General features: G+C 40.2%; 1 protein-coding gene across 2 annotated transcripts; it reads right to left on the bottom strand.

The window, feature by feature from the left end:
* Positions 1-11,800: 11,800 nt before the first annotated feature.
* On the bottom strand, positions 11,801-18,755 carry ubxn7 (UBX domain protein 7). Of its 2 annotated transcripts, none has more exons than XM_042099224.1 (11): positions 18,671-18,755; positions 17,352-17,508; positions 17,115-17,182; positions 16,912-16,977; positions 16,690-16,802; positions 16,296-16,442; positions 16,081-16,171; positions 15,773-15,900; positions 13,149-13,611; positions 12,892-12,971; positions 11,801-12,597 (listed from the first exon to the last, which is right to left on the bottom strand). In XM_042099224.1, exons 1-11 carry the CDS (start codon positions 18,738-18,740, stop codon positions 12,436-12,438), a joined length of 1,545 nt encoding a protein of 514 aa, XP_041955158.1. In that variant the 5' UTR covers positions 18,741-18,755; the 3' UTR covers positions 11,801-12,435. The 2 variants fall into 2 exon arrangements, with proteins under 2 accessions (XP_041955158.1, XP_041955150.1); XM_042099216.1 differs by having other exon boundaries at positions 16,690-16,805; positions 18,671-18,751.
* Positions 18,756-18,912: the final 157 nt, after the last annotated feature.

Genomic DNA, 18,912 nt, shown 5'->3' with positions numbered 1-18,912 from the left:
TGTATTGTGTGCAGAATCAATATTAGGTTTCTCATACCAGCACTAAAAGTACACTCTTATCATTCAAGAAAGAAGTGGTAATCATCATATATAATGATATCTACTGATAACACATTCGTTGAATACCCAGCATTACAACATCTAAAGTATCAATAACAGAATGGCATTGTCCTTCTCAAACATGTCATATGTGTTCCTTTCGGAAAGTGTGCAGCCAAGTTGAACAGGCCTAATGAGTTGTGTAATTCAGGGTTTCACATGTTGGCTGATTTTGGAAAGTATGTGTGTGTGTGTGTGGCGTTGGGGGGGGGGGGGGGGGGGGGACTGCAACAATATTAGAAAAAGACATTGTAGAAAGAAAGGTTTTATATGCTGTGTCACCTTTACAACATCTAAAGTACCAATAACAGAATGGTGGCATTGTCCTTCTCAAACATGTAATATGCGTTCCTTTCGGAAAGTGTGCAGCCAAGTTCAACATCAGGCCTAGTGAGTTGTGTAATTCAGGGTTTCACACTTTGGCTGATTTTAGAAAGATATATCACCTACACAGTTTAGATTGATTGTAGTACAGATATGCACTGTGCAGAGGACAGTAGTCAGCGGCAGTGAAGTCCATCACACTGGTCAAACATAACCTTTAACCTTTCAGCCTGCACTCATAATTTACCAGCATGAAGTGAGGTAACCACCCATGAGTCCACCATTGTCATAGGCCACATTTGGCTGGATACATATTAAACGTGTAAACATAAATACTAATGAAAGTAAATGTCAAATTGCAAAATGTCCAAAAGTGAAAAGATTCCTGCATTTGGATCATCATGTAGGGGGTTCAAGATATGATGATAACCTTCTGTGAAAAGAGTTTTTAAGTTAATGTGAAATGCAGACACACAGACAGACCCAATTACAATACATTCAACTCCCCCAAAATACAAATTGGCCACTGCTTTAAGCAAGAGTTTTAATATACCTGTAAGGTTTGAATCACATTAATTCGGGGTGTACACTGCTGTGGTCTTCTTGGAAAGATTGTTCATGATTGAGCGCAAACAGGATAATGCTTATGCCAAATAGTTATCCTCAAAAGACCTATTTAATTTTCATTCACTATTGAGTTGCACTGAGCAGTTGGCCAAGACAGAATTCCCATGTTGCACAAGCAACTGACCTGGGGTACATTTGCAGACTGTTTGCAGGTTAAGGTACAACCAGGGAACTACAATCAATGATTCCGTCACTCTCTCCTCCAGATGAGCTCAAGATTCAGATTTTTTTTTTAACAAGTGCAACATTTTTTAACAAGCGTTTGCATTAGCACAACTTACATAAAGATTATTTGACTAATTGTTTCATGATTACTGTTGTATTATCTCACTGTCACACTCAGAATTGTTTTTTGGTGTTCTAACTAATGCTGCAACTGCAAGCTACAGTCACACATTAACTGGCTTCTAGGGAGGGTGAAGAGGAGAGGTGGAAGTAGACAGGAGCTTTTGGCTGAAACATAGACCCTCAGCACAGATGGTCAAGGTAATGAGATATATGATTACCTCTCATATGACATGTCTCCATCTGGATCCAGGCTCCAATGAAAAAATCTACCTTATTATTTACCAGTTGACCATGCACCAACATAAACACCATGAGTACTAGTCCTGTGCTGTGTTTAGCTTAGTGGTGCGCTGTAGGACTAACAGAGGGCTTCTCTCTGATTCTTGAGGGGGTCACAGAGGATGTGTGTATGTGTGTAATTTGGGGTCATTGGCCTGTCTATTTGAACAGCTGCAGGATTACCTCTTACTTTCATCCCCTGTGCCAAATAACAACAATGCCATGGTCAGGCTGTGAAAAACAAAATTAACAACAACAACAAATAAAGATCAATAAGTCAATCCTTAACAATACACCTTTCAAATATGAAAGAGTGTTGCAATAAGATCTCTCCATTTCTCCCAACCTTGTGCCGCATGCTGTGCCACGCTCCTGGAGCTTGGTTGTTACCAAAGATTCTAGAACAGAGCTCTAGTATCTTTGGTTGTTACCATTCTTCTCCAAGAGTTCTTGCCGGCCTGCTTTCTTCTCCCTGGTGATGTGCATCTATGAGTGCTATTTTAGGGAATTATTGTGGAAGTGGAAGTGCATCTTCAGTCTGCCTTTGGCTTAGGACTTGGGTGCTGTAGCATTTTGGATGAGCCTATGAGTGCTCTCAGGCACAAGATGACATGAGAAGACAAGATGAAGTAAGCTGGTTCAGATGTCTAATGATGATCTAACACTAATTAATGCTGATGCTCAGCTGCATTAATCTTTGTAAAATAATATACTTTTCTCCACAACAACAGTTCTGAGATGAGAAACTGCTGTGTGTGTGTGTGTGTGTGTTTGTTGCTCACTGCTCACAGATAGGTTAACCCAGTCCTAATTTCTTCCTGGAATTAATAAAGTATGTTGAATATGTATGTAAAAATAACATAAAGTACAATAATGTGTAAATATGTCATGTTTTTACATTGTAAATCATTACATGTCTCCCCTCAATCAGTCTGCTTCTTCATCTCTTGATATTGCAGGTGCAAAGCATTGTGAGCTCAATGCCTCTGATTAACCATGAGAGAAATTCAGACACTGAGCCCTCAGTGTGGCATTAGTAATGACAGACAGCACACATGGTTAGAAACAGTAGTTTGTTATGGGGCAGATACAATTCTACCCTTTGTTATGTAGCTGTAAGACTTGATTTCAAGTGGTCCATTTCATGCCCCATGCCCAACCACAGTTTCAAGAAATTCTGACACTTTAATAAATAGTCCTTATTTCTTCTGTGTATCCAAATAATTGACAAACAGAATCCCTTGTACCCGCAGGGATTTTGTTTCATGGAGCTTTCATGCAACTTGTAATCGATTGGCAGAGACAGCACAACCATTGTATGGAAGACCATCTCTAAGATCACCTCATCACCTCTTCTGGGAGATGATATCATAGGGACTTTGAAAAGAAAAGTGTCAAATCACTGTTACTTGCAGTCAAGGTTTGTGCATTTCACTCATGTGTTTTAGGCTTAGTCCACACGTACCAAACCGATCTTTTTTTCCTCCGTCTTCCCTGGAACCGTATCAAGAATATTTGCGTCCAAACGGATCCATCTCAACACGTTACTTCATACCCCAGGCCTATAGGTGGCACTGTGTCTTTACAGAAATTCACCAAAACTTGCAAAACTTGCGCTTTAAAAACAGACAGAATAGGCTACGGCGAAATGGCTAGTGCAAGGAAACCAGAATTGTTTGTGTGGACTGATGGTGAACTGTCAACTGTAGTCAACTGTAAAACTAATAAACTTTATTTTACGGTTTGTGAAGGGTGCAGTCCCATCCTTTATTTGGCTAACGCAGGTAGGCCTAATCACCTTTACTTTCTTTGGTTGTAGGATAGTCCATCACCGCAATTAGGCTACTAAACGCAAGGCTTACCCAAGTTCTAGGCTATTCTGTCGCCACATTTATAATATTGCTATAAAACCTTCGTTAGCAATACTTTTGCTTGCATCAAATCGTGCATTCGCATTCAGTGTGCTACCATCGGCTTAACATGAGTTCTATGCGTCTTTGTATGCTTATATCTGATTTCACTCGACTGTGAATGCATGTATATATGTTGTAAGACATGTAAAATAAATGAATGACACTGGCACTACGCACAAATTAATGTAGCCTAAACTTACACCGCACTTTCCTAATAACTTAAGTTCTCTCGCGTCACTGACAGTAGCTAGAATGCATAAAAAAACACCGGGAAAAACAGTGTTCAGTCCACCAAGTCATAAGCTATCGGCGCTGCGCAGCATCAGTTGTGATATTTATCTTAACGGAGTGTAATCGTAGGTAATGTCATGTATGAAAACTAGTGCAAGTCCAGTCCTAGTGCAATAAGTGCAAGTCCAGGGCAGCTGAGGCGTGGCGATGACATCATCGATACGCAAGCAGGATGTGCGGTTTCGCTGTCTAAACGAACTCAAACGGGCTACGGTTTCAGATTTCTCCACTCTGGGACCAGGTTTCAGAAAAGTGCGGTTTCGGGCAGTGCGTTTACAGGATTCGTTTGGACGCTCGGCCAAGACGAAGCAAAACCTCTGCGTTTAACCTAAACAGTGTCTCCGTGTGGACAGGCCCTTAGAGAGCTGCAAATTTAGATCTGTAAATATTTGGTCTAGCAGAAAAAAGGTGGTAAACAAACTCCTGGAAGCAATGTGATGCAGATTGTTTTGTTGAATCTAATTTCAGCACTATATTGCCTAGACCTGACCTGAGAAAACACACTACATCATACTGAACACTGGAGAGTGTTTGTCACTTTCTCCAAATAAAACCTGAGGTCTTTGTTCCACATCACTTATTCAAAATAATCATGGTTAAAAACACCATCATCATATTGGCACAGCTGTGTTTAGTGTAGAGTGGAGTAGAGTAGAGGCTTTTTAGTCCACTTAAACAAGCTATCAAAAAGTATTAAATAAAACACTGTTTTTTTTTTACTGAAACACGTTTTCTAGGCCATTGGCAAATACTGAATGACACCCATTGTCTTCTCTCAGTGCCCTGGGAAAAACAACTCTCTTGGTATTGGCCAACTGAAGAACACTTTCTTTCAGATCAACATAGTTCAACATTGAAACTGCACTTGACCTGTGAAAGGAACATCGGTTGAGATCATCAACAATAGAGAGGTATCCGGTGTGCTTTCGTGCTCAAGTTTCCCGTTAAAAGTTGGGGTCAAGTATGCAGGTACAGTAAATCACACTGTTCTTAATCACATTATTTCCCAGAAATACTGAACAGATTCCTCTTTGTTTTGAAAGAAAAGCTACAAGTCAAGTCCATGACAAGGACCATACATCAATCTTCGCTATACACCATTTAATGTTAACAAAGGAAACCCCCAACAAAGTTTTCTTCTAATTTCTGTTACATCATTCTTTAATTTTCTAATATACGCTTATTAGTATGTCATCATTATGGCCATACTGGGGTGCAGGTATTATCAGGTGGCCAACTGCACAAGACAAAGAAGTCCCTTTGTTGCTGAAATGTTTGATTGAAATGTATGTATCCTCAAACCCATGGAACCCCCTGTGTGATACACAGAACATTGTGCTCCTCCCAAAGCATTAGGTAGCCAACTCATTATTGCTGACTCATCTCAGCAGGTGAGCCTTGGCTCAATTCTGTGGGTCAAACTCAACACTGAGATAAAAGACTAAGTGGAGCAAGAGCTGACAAAGACATGCTGCTCCACAGACCTATGGTCAATTATGTGTGCTCCAATGAAGATTGTCACCAGGGAAAACAACAGACCTTGGGGTTAGAAACAAGGATATACTACATGTATAGTGTATAACACAACACAAAGACATACTCAAATTAATTTCATTTTTTCCTCTTTAAACTTATTTTCATGAAGAAAAGGTTTATTTCATGGGCAATACACAAATAGATCCAAAAAGGAAATTAAAGGGGTCCTGTGTGAAAAGCTTTTACAACAAGCTTTCACAACAACCACCACAGCCTAGCACAATGCTGTCAGAGTGGTAAAGCCTCTTTGAATACATTGAAGGATAGTTTTTGAACATGCTTGGTTGTGGCATGTTACAATATATTTTGCCACCAATCTCACTCATAAATCCATTTGACATGTATCCTCCTCAGTTATATTATAAGGTTAGGAATCCTCCATCTGGCATGGCCAAAGCTCTTGTCTGATTTCTTATGCTCCGAGTGCTCTTTATAGGATTTCATATGCACCACAAATTATGGGACATGAAATGGAACTTATCAGGTCATAATAAGGGATAATGTATTGTCCGCCGGTAATTATCAGAAAATATCCGCTGCGCGTCGGGGTTCTGTTCTCCCTGTCGGGACTTATTTTCTGATAATTACCGGCGGACAATACATTATCCCTTACGTATGACCTGATGAGTTCCATTTCATGTCCCATGCCACCAGTTTAAAGTAATTATCACACTTGAGTAAACACTTGTTCCTTGTGACTCAACAATTGATGAAAAACACCTACAGTTGTGGCTGAAATTATTACTCTCAGCAAACAGTTATTGTGTGCACATCCTACCTTCTGGCAGGTGCAGGACAATTTTAATTTTTTCAATTGAAATTATTACTCTTCCACAAAAAAGCCTCAATTTCTCTCTATTACTGCAATTCAGACTTTAGTAACAAATAGTAACACTTTATGAAAATGGCAAGGGAAATGAGAATGAGCTCTGAATGAGACTCCTGCATCAGTCGACAGGTAGGCTACATGTGACAGTTGTGATTGTGCCCTGCACAGATTCAATAGCCTAGAAATCTAGACGCGCCCCTAGCGGCAGCTAGTCTAGCAACTCTCCGTTGGCTTGTGAGTAGGGTTGCAAAGGGGCGGAACATTTCCGGAAACTTTCCGGAAACTTACCATGGGAAGTTAAGCTGGGGAATTTTGGAAATATTCCAAATTGGAAACTTTAATGGAATTAAAGGAAATTATGGGAATTAACTGGAAATTTTGGGTAATTCATACAAACTGTTTCATATACAAACATTAACATTTTGTTTCGTAATAAGCAATAGGCCTATGATTTGTTCGTATTTTCGCTTAGCTTAGCATACACAGCTAGCTAGCATGCTAGCGGGAATCCCATTCTCTGCCTATTGTTTACTAGCGTGCTAAACTAGCAACACTGAACTGCCCAAGATACACCACACCACTCAACAACAAAATCTGATTGGTTGAAACCTTTTTTTCCCATGCACATGAACGCACCATAGGTTTCCTTTATGTCTAGCCTATGCTGATTGCTGTGTGCATGTGATTGACTGATGTGCAGGCTAGAAATTCGACTGAAATTGCATTAAATCAGGTTGTTTTAACTAATATTATGCTCAAGATGGGGTTTTGTCCACTACATTTAAGTTCCCTGTTATAGACTAACTTGCCATATTAAAAATTCCCAGTTTATTCCCATTAATTCCAGTTTATTCCTGTTAATTCTCATATATTCCCGTTAATTCCTATGGAAAGTTTCCAACTTTAAAAATTCCCGGAATTTTGCAACCCTACTTGTGAGCTCCAGAAATCGAAACTTAATCAGGTCATTGAAATCGTGTATAGAGTCGTTTTGTGATCTTAACATAATGATTGATGGCAGAGTTGCAACGGTTTGGCTTGAATTCCCTGCTACTTGAAAACAAATATCCTATTGCGTTCTATTGCGTGCAGAGGGAATTTGAAAGGCAACTGATTATCCCGCCCCTCGGACTGAGCACTGCGAACGGTGAGTGCCCAGACCCTACATTTTAATGTGGGTCTGGCTCGCCAGGCTACAGATTCAAGGCGCCCTGAGCCAGTTTCAACAAACCAGCGCCAAATTAGGTGGTGTTCTTTTCTGGGACACATTTTTGGCCTGTAAACATCAAGCTGATATGACTTGCCAAAAAGCTCTAGTTTTGTGTGTTGTGTTGCAGTTTTGTTTCATCACTCCGAGAATGACTTGAGTTGACAATATGCATTTTATCCAATTCCATTCAATATTTTTGTGTTTTTCTTCTGTTTGTCAGTGGAGTCCTCCAAGGAGCCCACTATTGTTCAAAACGTGACCAATGTTGTGATTAGACTCTGATGTAGGCCTACCTTGACCTTGGGGTCCATCTTGGAAGTTTTACTTAGCTCTTTGTCTTATAATTTCCAGTTATCTTTCTGTTCAGTCTAGGGTAAATATTTCTCTTGCAGCCACATCCAGCAAGGTTAGCTACAGCCCATGCACCTTAAACTTGTTAATAATATGTACAGCTATATATAGTCACCATAACATGAAGGTGCTTGGAAAGGTTCTGATTGTCCTTACCTTTAACATGCTTGCCTTAAAATTCCTTTCTGGGGCCGTATTCACAAAGCCTTTTATCTTACCACTAGGAGTACTCCTAAATCGCACTAAAAGATTTTAGCTAGGAGTTTTCTCTTAAAAGTTATTCACAAAGTCTTTCAGACCTACTCTTAGTAAGGAAAAATGACAACTCCTAAACTAAGAGTGAGTCTTCGTTGCTATGGATGACGTCATTACTCATGCACGAGCTTGACTGAAGTGACCACCTTGATTGGCTGATGATTGTAACGCGGGAATGATTCCAAACACCTCCCTTACGATGATGAGTGACAGGTGACAGGTCTGAGAATGCGTGCGCTACACAAGTAGTGCGAAGGACGGAAGATGATGAATAACTGAATAAAAAGGCCTAGCCTAAATGAATAAAAAGTAAGGCAAAACAAATAGCCTAGTAGCCTAATAAAACATAGGCCTACGGATTGATGCAGTAGGCTAGGCTATTTTTGCAACATTATTAAATTAATCTGTCACCATATGCCTACGTTTGCAAAGAGGAGAACATTTTAATTTGATTCACAATGAAACGTTACATTTAATTTACATGTTGACAATGAGTAGTTTTGGTTGTTGTTGGTGACGTTATAGCATCCCTTTTATGCCTACAATGCAAAATTGTTCCCTCGCGATTGGAAGCTCCTGTTGCGCATACCCATTTCAAAACATCGCAACGTGAAATTCCACAAAAAGCTGTTTGTAAATAGGTCTTAGTGAGTTAGGAGTCCTCTCGACTTCTTTTAGGCTGTCCCAGACTTAGGTGCTACTTTTAGGTCTAAAATGCTTCGTGAATTACTTTTAGTGAAAAAAATTAGGAGTCCTAAAGTTAGGAGTGACACACCCATTATTTTTAGGAGTTGCTCCTAAATTCGCCACTTAGGAGCTACTTTTAGCCTTAAAATTCTTTGTGAATACGGCCCCTGATCTCCTCAAGCAACTCTTTCCTTTAATTTCTCTGGTCCATGTTCATTTGGTGCACACAATGATTCCAAACTGCAGAGGGATTAGGCTACTTTTCATTTAAATAGGCTGAATGACTGAATACAAGATCAAATACATCTGTTATGATAATTTTCTGGAAGTGAGTGACACCTGCTAGCCTATAGCAAAAAGGGAGCTATAGGCTAATGTAGCCTAACCCACTTCAAGAATTATGCTAAACCAGGTTATGTTATTTCACGCATGGATAAGAGAACAGTATGTGGTAAGGCTATCTATCTATCTTGATGGCAAACAAGCTAATTTCCCAAAAAGGTGTTCATTTAAGAAGAAAACTAGTTGCCATGGCCTAAATTAACTGCCCAATATGGTAGGCCTATTATCTCCCTTGTCTTTCTTAAATCTCCTGAAAGGTATCCAATGTTAAGTTTAAGTCTGACGTGCATTTTGGAGAAGTGACAGTGAATTTGACCTTTGTGTTACATTTAAAGAAAAGATGATCCTGTTAACAACAATGACATGTGACCTTGACATTTGACCATCATCAGTTCTAGGGATGTGACGATGCATCGTGAATTAAAAATCGATTTACATGTGTGAAATTACATCTGGTTGAGAAAAAAAATAATCGCGATGCACGTTGTTCAAAATTAAATAAATAAATAATAACTCTTAAGCTCTTGCATTGTCGAGCTATGTTCAACTTTACCAAAGACAAAGAGTAAAGGGTCTGTCCCAAGGAGAAAAAGTATCACTTAACTTAAACACACGTGGGGACACTAAACAGCAGCGTTGTAGACAAGTCACTATGCCTCGAGTCCAGGTTCAAGTCTGAGTCAAGTCCAAGTCATTAAAAAAAATCCAAGTCAAGTCCGAGTCGAGTCCACTACTCATTCGAGTCAAGTCCCAGTCAAGTCACTATTAAATGCAAAACTGACAACCTTCGGGGCACTCATGTCTCCAGGCATTTGGCGCCATTAAAGTTACCGTCCGTTATTGTAGGAAGATGGCGTGATGTGTGATGTAGGCCTATGACATGAAGCAGTAACACTCCATTGCACTAATATTAATACTAAAAATAATTTAGACATTAAAATCCTATACCAAATAATATTGTAATGACATTACAATTATAGCCTAATGACATTACAAAAAAAGAGACCCAAGTCCAAGTCAAGTTACGAGTCTCTAAACACTGCTAAACAGTCAACCAGTAGACTATGATGAAGTTGGCTTCATTGTTTACAATATGTTCAGGCCTCAGCTGAATCAGAGACAGAAAGAGGAAAGAGCTGTTGGAGCCTAATAGCTTAATAGTGACAGCACCTAGCCTATAATATATGCTGTCATAGCCCATAATGTGTGCGGTCATGAATAAATAATCAGAAATAGGCTACTATATTTTTTTCTTTTTAGATCAGTAGTTTATATAACAATATAATAATATAATAATATTATAAATATAATAATTATATCATTGACTAGCCCCATATGCCCCTCACCCTGGTCAGACATATTAACTAACAGACTGCAGTTTATTCAACTAAATAAATTGTGAGAAAATCGCATCATAAACTTAAAATCGTGAATCGTATCGAATCGTGACTTGAGTGCATTGTTACAACCATTATCAGTTCATTTTTGAGCCAAAGTGAACGTCTACCACATTTGAAGAAATTCCCAAGGTGTGATATCATGTTTACGATAATAAGATGTACATGAGGTCACAGTGACCTTGATGTTTAGATTTAGGTGGTCAATTAATATGTAGCCTTCAGAATTCAGAATAATAAAATGGACAGACATATGCAAGGACAACCCAAAAACAATGCTGCATGCCAGTGTAGAGGCATACAATACCCCTTCTTGCAAGGTTAAAAACAAAGTAAAAAAGAAATGCTGGAAATCGCTGTGGTGGTTTGTGTTATTCTGTAGACAAACAGACCTGAAAACATTACCTTGATGGAGGTATAAGTTCTTCCAGAACAGTAAATAAAATGACCCAATTAGCTATGACAACGCCTCTACCATCATTTTAATGTGAGCTCCAGGGAAAAAATGTAGATGGAGCAAAGGAAATTAATTGACTGGTTTACAATATTTCATGTGAATATGAACCAAGTTAGTGAGTTATATGAGGTTTATAATTATATGCCAAATATAAAGCAGACTACTTTGGCAGGTGCTGGGTAGCTAGTTTGTCAAGGAATTCAGGGTCATGAAAAGCGTTGATTCATTCATCCAACACAATTCAGCATTTCAGGCTGGTATGGCTGATAAGTTTGAATAACAACACGTAACACAGATAAAACTATGGAGACAATCATTGATTTTAGAAAGGAAACACACCATTCTGCCCCCACTGGAGATTCACGGTTCTATGGTCAGCAGGGCCGTGTTTCACAAACTCCTGGGCACCACCACTCAGCAGGATCCAAGACACTTTACTGAAGTAATGAAGATCCCCAAATTCCTTTAACAACTCATGGCATTTGGGTTGCCACAAACACTGCTGGCTCAGTTCTACATTGCCATAATAGAGTACATCATCACAGCCTCCATCTATGCCTGCTTCAGCTCTGCTTCTTTGAACATAAATATAAGCTACAACCGGTGAAAAAGAGAGAGAAAAACACTCAAACTAATCGCCACATCTGCCCCTGGTCTTCCCCAATTCCATAATCCCCTGGAGGAAGGACCCTTCTACAACTCCCTTGCTGCAAACTACTGATCATGTCTACTGTTGTCTGAGCACTTATTCACCTTTAGTTTGTTTGTGTGTAGTCTACATTTATTTTATGGGTTTTTTTATGCATATCATTTCAGATCTTTTTACTGGACCAATATTTATGTTGACACCTGTACGAAAAGATATCATTAAATTTCCAATACTTGGCAAATTAAAGATTCTGAAAAACAACTCTATTAACAGTCGAGAATCCCTTTGTTTGATGATTATATTTGAGAATCAACATTTTTTTGGAAATGATACAGAATATAAAAAAGGAAGAAAAAAAAAAAAGAAAGACAAACTCACTATGACTAAATGTCAACCTCTACACCATCTTTGTACAGTGCAGGTTTTAGAATTGAGGGTTTATCCTCTAAATACCTTTTTGTTGGACCACCCAGCCTCTTTTGGTATTAGCCTGACGCAGACATCAGTGTTGGCTGTAGGCCATGGGGAAAGCTCAATCTCCTCCATCCTATGTCAAGTTCAAATGTTTGTGACATCTTGGTACAAAGGGTTAAAAAGACAGTATCTTTTGTTCCATCATAATCTCAGATACCAAACCTTAACACCTTTTTCCATTCAACTTCCATTACTCATCTATGAGTAGTACTCGACTCCGATTGGTAACGTTACACCATGGGTTTTGGCAACGCTTGACCCAATCAGGCTTATGTGCATTAAGTGACTGAGGGTGAACGCCAAACAAAGTGGGGCTTCTATACATTTGTAGTCCTCCCAGGCCTTTAAAGAGATTGCTGTGTCCAGATCAGAGGGAGGAGAGGAATGGGGCATGTGGATGAACTAGCAGAGAGAGGGGGGGTGGGGTCTAATTTCTCTCCTGCACAAAAACAGTTTCCTGCGGACACAGTCCCGCTTCCTGCAGTGTGATGTCATAGTCCAAGTGGGCAAGTTTCCGTCTGGGGAAATTGGTGACGAGTTCGAAGCGTTCATTAGGGTAACCCTTGGCCTGCACATGCCTCACCAGGACCTGGGGACAGAAACAGGAGAAATTTGAGATTTAGAAAAAATGAACTGAATTGTATGGATGTCATTTTCAGAAAGACACATTGAAATATACCACGTTTAACAGTGAAATGTTAAATGGACAGTAGTTACACAGATTTTTTCCTACTCTACATCTCAAAGCGCTTTACAAGTCAATACCTCACATTCACTCGAAAAAACAAAGATGCTTCATGTACAAAATAACTATGATAACCGAGTGACATATTGCAATAACATTTTGATTTGGAACATAGAGCTTTGAACTGCTAGCACTCACCATTAGCGTAGCCTTGGTAGACAGCGTTATCTGTTCCCTTTGTCCATCTGGGTATCGCAACATGAGTCGTGCCTTGGGGCCTGTAGTCATAAAAAAGTGTATAGTACAGCCACAGTCAATTAAACAAATATGGACCACTCATTTTAATCGGATTTACAAAACAGAACCCAATTAAAACAAATGTATCCCTGGATGACATTGAATGACACTGCCCTGAACCTATGACCCAATGTAAAATTTTATCAGTCATGGCATACCGTTGTCGTCGGGTTTACTGGCGCTGGTCTCGGGGAGCTGTGTGTGCTGATCTGGTGAAAAGTGGTTGTTCTCCCCATGGTGCCGCTGGTTTGAGCTGGACTTGGTCTGCTGATTCGATGCGCTGGGCTCAAGGTGGTTCTTCTTGCTCTCCTCTTTCCTGTGACTCGACTCTTTGTGTGGGGACTTCCTGTGTTGGACGGGGCTTTCTGGCCTGGTGGGCGGGGCAGGGGCAGCAGAAGGCGACTGGTGACCGTCCAATGAGTCCTCGCCGCCTGCCCTGCCCTCATCGTCGGAGCCGTCCACCGAAATGAGGCCTTCGCTGTCAGAGAAAGGCTCCGCGTCAGAGTCATCGTCGGAGCGCGAGTCTGGCCGGTCTGCGGCAGACTCGTAGTGGGTCTCCTGTAGCGAGGCCCGAATAGCCGCCTCAAGCTGACTGTCCTCGCTGGCATCAATTAGACTCTCCTGAGAGTGTGAAGTGGATGGAACAGAGAGGAGTGATGACACAGAAGAACATCATGGAGGTGTCACTATGAGTCATACAGTAGGTTTAGTGAGTTCATTTGTGGGTGACTGTCTAAGACTAGGGCACGGGGCTCAACATATTTCCAACAACACCACTATCGGTCTACTGCTGTTCATTATCTGAATTGAGTTTACAAGCTTTCTTACACTTCAGGAATTATTTGAGATGTTAAAATAGTATTTCTGCACATTCGGAACTTTTCAACTTTTTGTTCAGTAGAGAAACTAGGGCTCATTTGGGTTCAAATGTTATTACCTCTGCATAAGTATGACCTGTTTAACACGTTTGTATTGATAAACAGGACACAATGCTATCAGAAAATCTGTTGCTGTTTAATGACCTAAACTAGACACAGATGCTAAAGTACTACAATAAATTCATCTGCATACGTATCTGAAATGGGATCAAAGTAGTGACACACAACAATTAGGTGCGTCAGATCAGTCTGTTGATAGTTAACTCAACAACCCCTTATTTACATGGCTAGTTTCACAACTATATCAGTTATTATTAGGGGTGTAAGGGTACCCAAAAATCACAGTTCATTGTGTACCTCGGTTTTTAAGTCACGGTGCGGCCAATTTTAGTTACAGCTAAGCCTGTGATCCTATCCTAAAACTCAGAGACAATATTGCTAATGCACAATGAGAATAGTATTTTGAAAAGGTGTCAAATGTTTTTTGATGTAAATTGACTAAACTGACATATATTTGTGTGGGAATTTCCAATCTGAAACATGGTCCACACACAAAAAAGCCTTCTGTTGATTACTGTTAAGGACTGCATTTGGAACATTCAGTACAGATCTGTATTATTGCATCTTGTACCTAAACGGTTCGGTATAAATATGTGTACCTTTACACCCCTAGTTATTATGATGTTCAAATCATGTATGGAAATGTTGTTATGCTGTTACTAACTTTGATGCACATCTGAAGTATTTCCTCTCCTAAATAAGTTCAACCAGGTCAGCAATATTTTTAAACTTATGTTTGATGGGAATTTGGCCTACATTTCAAATACTCACCATTTCTATTAATCTTATGATCATTCTGTGTTTTTTTTTTCAACATCACAACTGTAACATATTACAAACTGTCCTAGTATGATCCAGTTTTCTGCCCACAGTAAAATTGTGTTGGGGGCAGCCGTGTCCTACTGGTTAGCACTTTGGACTTCTAGCCGGAGGGTTTCCGGTTCGAACCCCGACCAGTACCGTATTTTCCGGAGTATAAGTCGCACCGGAGTATAAGTCGCACCAGTCAAAAAATGTGTCATGAAGAGGAAAAAAACATATATATAAATATATATATGTTGCACCTGAGTCGCAGGACCAGCCAAACTATGAAAAAAAGTGTGACTTATAGTCCGGAAAATACGGTAAGTTGAAGTGTTGAAATGCCCTTGAGCAAGGCACCCAACCACACACTGCTCCCCGAGCGCCGCTGTTGATGCAGGCAGCTCACTGCGCCGGGATTAGTGTGTGCTTCACCTCACTGTGTGTTCACTGCGTGCTGAGTGTGTTTCACTAATTCATGGATTGGGATAAATCCAGAGACCACGGGATCAAAAGAGTATATATATACTTAATACTATATACTTATACATACTGATGTGATGTTTTGTTAATATGTGTTTAAGTGGTGTAGTTTTAAAATGAAAAGTCAAAATGAGGATGAAAATGACTGAACATTTTTGTGCAAACACAAATTATTTTGGCACTTAATCCAAATTTCAAGGGACTGCTAAGTCTAGTCATTAATAATAACATTCATTAATAATAACATGCAATTATCCAACACATATTTTGAAGAACACGGACATGTATGTGGATAATGCCAAGCGCTTAACCTGATTGTTAAACTACACACATACAGTTCAATAGGGAGCAGTTTATGTACTCGAACAATTCTGATTATTCACATGTATGCATTAGCGTGCTACTCTGTCAGTGTGTATGTGTTTATTATTGAGAAAAGCACACACTCCTACACTCCACAATATCCTATTAATGCAGTCAGTTCGACTGAAGTAACACTGTTTGAGTTTGTACGAGAGCGTAACAGTTACTGGAGGGCGGTGAGTACGGGGAAGGTTTACCGAGCGTGCTCTCTTTGCAGGGGGCTGACAGGACAGCCCATCCAGCTGTCCATGCTCGGTCAGGAACCCCGTCACCTGGTCTAGGAATGAGGACACGTCCAACTGATTCCACTCCACCATCTTTTGACCTATCAGTCACAAAACTCAAAGGTTACTACGGTCGTATACATTATTGATCACACCTTTTCATTCTGAGCTAGTCAAAGATCCATGTGTATCTATCACAGTGGAAAGTCCTGAAAGTATTAGTAAGCAGAATTAAGAGTAAACAACATATCACCGACTAATGGGTCAGCTCTCTCTCTCACCTGTTCTGGGATCCAATATGGAGATGTATGGAAATTTGTTCAGTTTGTAAAACTGTATATACCTCTGCCCTTCTTCACTATCATGGTAAACCTGTGAATGCAATTAAGGACACAAGAGAAGAATCAGAGAAGTAATTTATAGTGTTTTTGTGTTTTTGTGAGTGAAAGGGTGTGATGACGTTTGTATATATATTTACATATATATATATATTCACCTGCCAGAATATGAAGTGCTCTCTAATGATGGACTTAACTGCATCATTGCTCCATACATCCCTGTTTAGGCACTGGCAGGCAAAGTCCTGCACATTCTGAATGTTGATCATCAGCCATTTGTTGGAAAGCTGTCCACTGTCCTTTGCCTACAGTAACACACATGTAAGTAACTTATAGATCATAAACAGCAACAAGGCAGTAACATGGAATATATGTCATTTGGAAAATATGTTTAATATTCTCTCTTATGCATTTACATGATCTTAACATATATTTAAGAATATGGCTTTACAAAGAATGAGTTTGGACATGCTCTACACTTGGCAACCAGAACACAACAGTGACATAAAAGTATCATTACCCCCTCTACTGGTAAACATCAGAATGGCTCACCGTCTCAAAGCTCCCTTTATGCATCAGTTCGATAGGTGGACGGAAGAGGTCAGCCAGTGTACTCAGCTTCTTGTCCATCGGGCTGCCGTTCCTCAATTCCTGTTCCTGCCTGACTGCTCAAAGATGAAGAAACAGACTGTCAGCAAAGCACCTCCAAATGACCAATCGTGCAGTTTAAAAATGTGGCACTTCAAATAGTTACAGCCAGGGAGAGTCTCTTACTGGTTTCTGTCTGGAAGTCCCGAAAGCCATCAAAAATCGATCTGGCTGGTCTTCGTCGTTTCGGTACTGTTTTGGGGGGTAGAGGGATATTATGAATGTGTTTGTACAGACTAAGGAGCTCTTGCCAAGAGCATGAACATAGATAGATAGATAGATAGATACTTTATTGATCCCCAAGGGGAAATTCAACATGTTGCAGTTACCTCCAAATAATGGCTCTGGCTCTACCAGTATGTCTTGCTTCTGTGGGATTGGTGCTCGCACGTCGTCTCTGTGGAAACACTCACATTAGCACAGGAAAAGGAAGTGAAGATCAGGCACAGGTAAACTATATACCCCCTAAAACGCAGTTAGGTTTGGGTCTGTGAAAAAGCCAATTTCCTATCAAAAATGTAAAGACATACACAGGGGGTTGTCTGTTGCCCAACTCATTAACTCACTCTGCGGGGTGAGTTGGATGACTCGAAGCCCCTGCTGAACTAGAGCTGGTGCTGGGCTCCTCTGCAATCCCACCTCCATCCAGGAACATGGTCACCGCCATCTCCAAATTATTGTTGCAGGCTTCCAGCATATGCTTCCCTACACTTTCTGTGGCCCCTGTGGAAAGTGAGATAGTACACATTCATAATAACGAAAGCAAAAACATCCTCATGATGTTTCTACACAGCCAGGTGCAATGTTTTAAAAACGTTGTATTCAGATGAGGGAAACCAATCAGATAATCTATCCTTAAAACAATTCATCAATACAAAAGTACATTTCATGGCAATCTTTGAGCAGCGAAAACAAGGATGGACTTTTGTTAACCATTTGACAATAACTCTTAACAGCAAGCGCTCCACGAGGGTCCTTATCATTGCGCATGCGTTAAACAGCTGACATGCTCGTCTTCCAAGTTACAGTTACAGGCCTCTTGGTCTCAGGTTTTGGATATTACAAAGTGAAACTTGTACGTGACACATGCACAAGATTGAAAAGTCACCTGAAATTACCCCCATTTTGAAGAGCACACAATTTGTTATCATTATCCATACATTCCTACACGACTAATTTAACTTAAATCTCAGACACAGAAACAGGATAACTGGTACAATTTCTGCCTTATACCGCCATATTGTTGGTTGACTGGATGATATGGGAACTCGCTTAAAGATCGATCTAACGTTAAGGGTTAAGAGGGTTAAAAAGTTGCAAACAGGTTGATGATACAGTAACGTTTGCTTCTTCTGCTTACAACGTTACATGTCCTGACCAATAACATGCACTCAGCAAAACATATCTGCTTCTCCAGGACTCGCTTAGGAAGAGCCTGAGTGAGCTTACTAGCTAACGTAGCTCATATTTGCAGGAATATGTTGCACACAACGACGTCAATAGACAGGGCTGTGAGAAACGCAAGACTGTCAGGATGGAGTTGCAGTCATGTAGTGTACAACGATAAACTAGATATCAAATGCGTTAGTTTCATGGACTTTGGGTCAAGTATGGATTTTTATGGAGCCCCATATCCCCAATTCTTTATAACAACCAGTAAGTGCTATGGTTGTATCCTTAGCCAGCTAGCTTGCTAGCTAGCTCCTTCTTCTCTCAGCCAGGTCTTTTCCCTTTGCATGACAGAGGGGGCAGTAACGCTAGCTAGGTAGTGATGCCCCGTTTAAGTTCCATGCGCAATTTCTGTAGAACATGAATGTACCTAATTTGTACCACAGTACCTTACCAAATGCGAACTGCTATCAGTTTTACAAAACACTATATTTACCCGTTATGGCAGTGAACTGTTGTATTAACCCATTAAGCCCCGGTGCCGATGCATCTCCGAGCGTCGCCATCTTACCGCCACCAACAACAACACAGAAATGCGCTTGCGCAAAGCTCACCAATATTTACACCGCCTCGGTGAATTCGTCACGAATGGCTTCAGTTTTATTATGGGTAATGTATTCTTATCATATACAGCTCAAAATCGTTTGTGCCACCAGAAAGCTGATTCAGTTACAGCAG

This window comes from Alosa sapidissima, chromosome 1 (assembly GCF_018492685.1).
Source record: "Alosa sapidissima isolate fAloSap1 chromosome 1, fAloSap1.pri, whole genome shotgun sequence".
NCBI lineage: Eukaryota > Metazoa > Chordata > Actinopteri > Clupeiformes > Clupeidae > Alosa > Alosa sapidissima.
The sequence above is the reverse complement of the archived record's forward strand: the minus strand, read 5'-3'. Positions and strand labels throughout refer to the sequence as shown.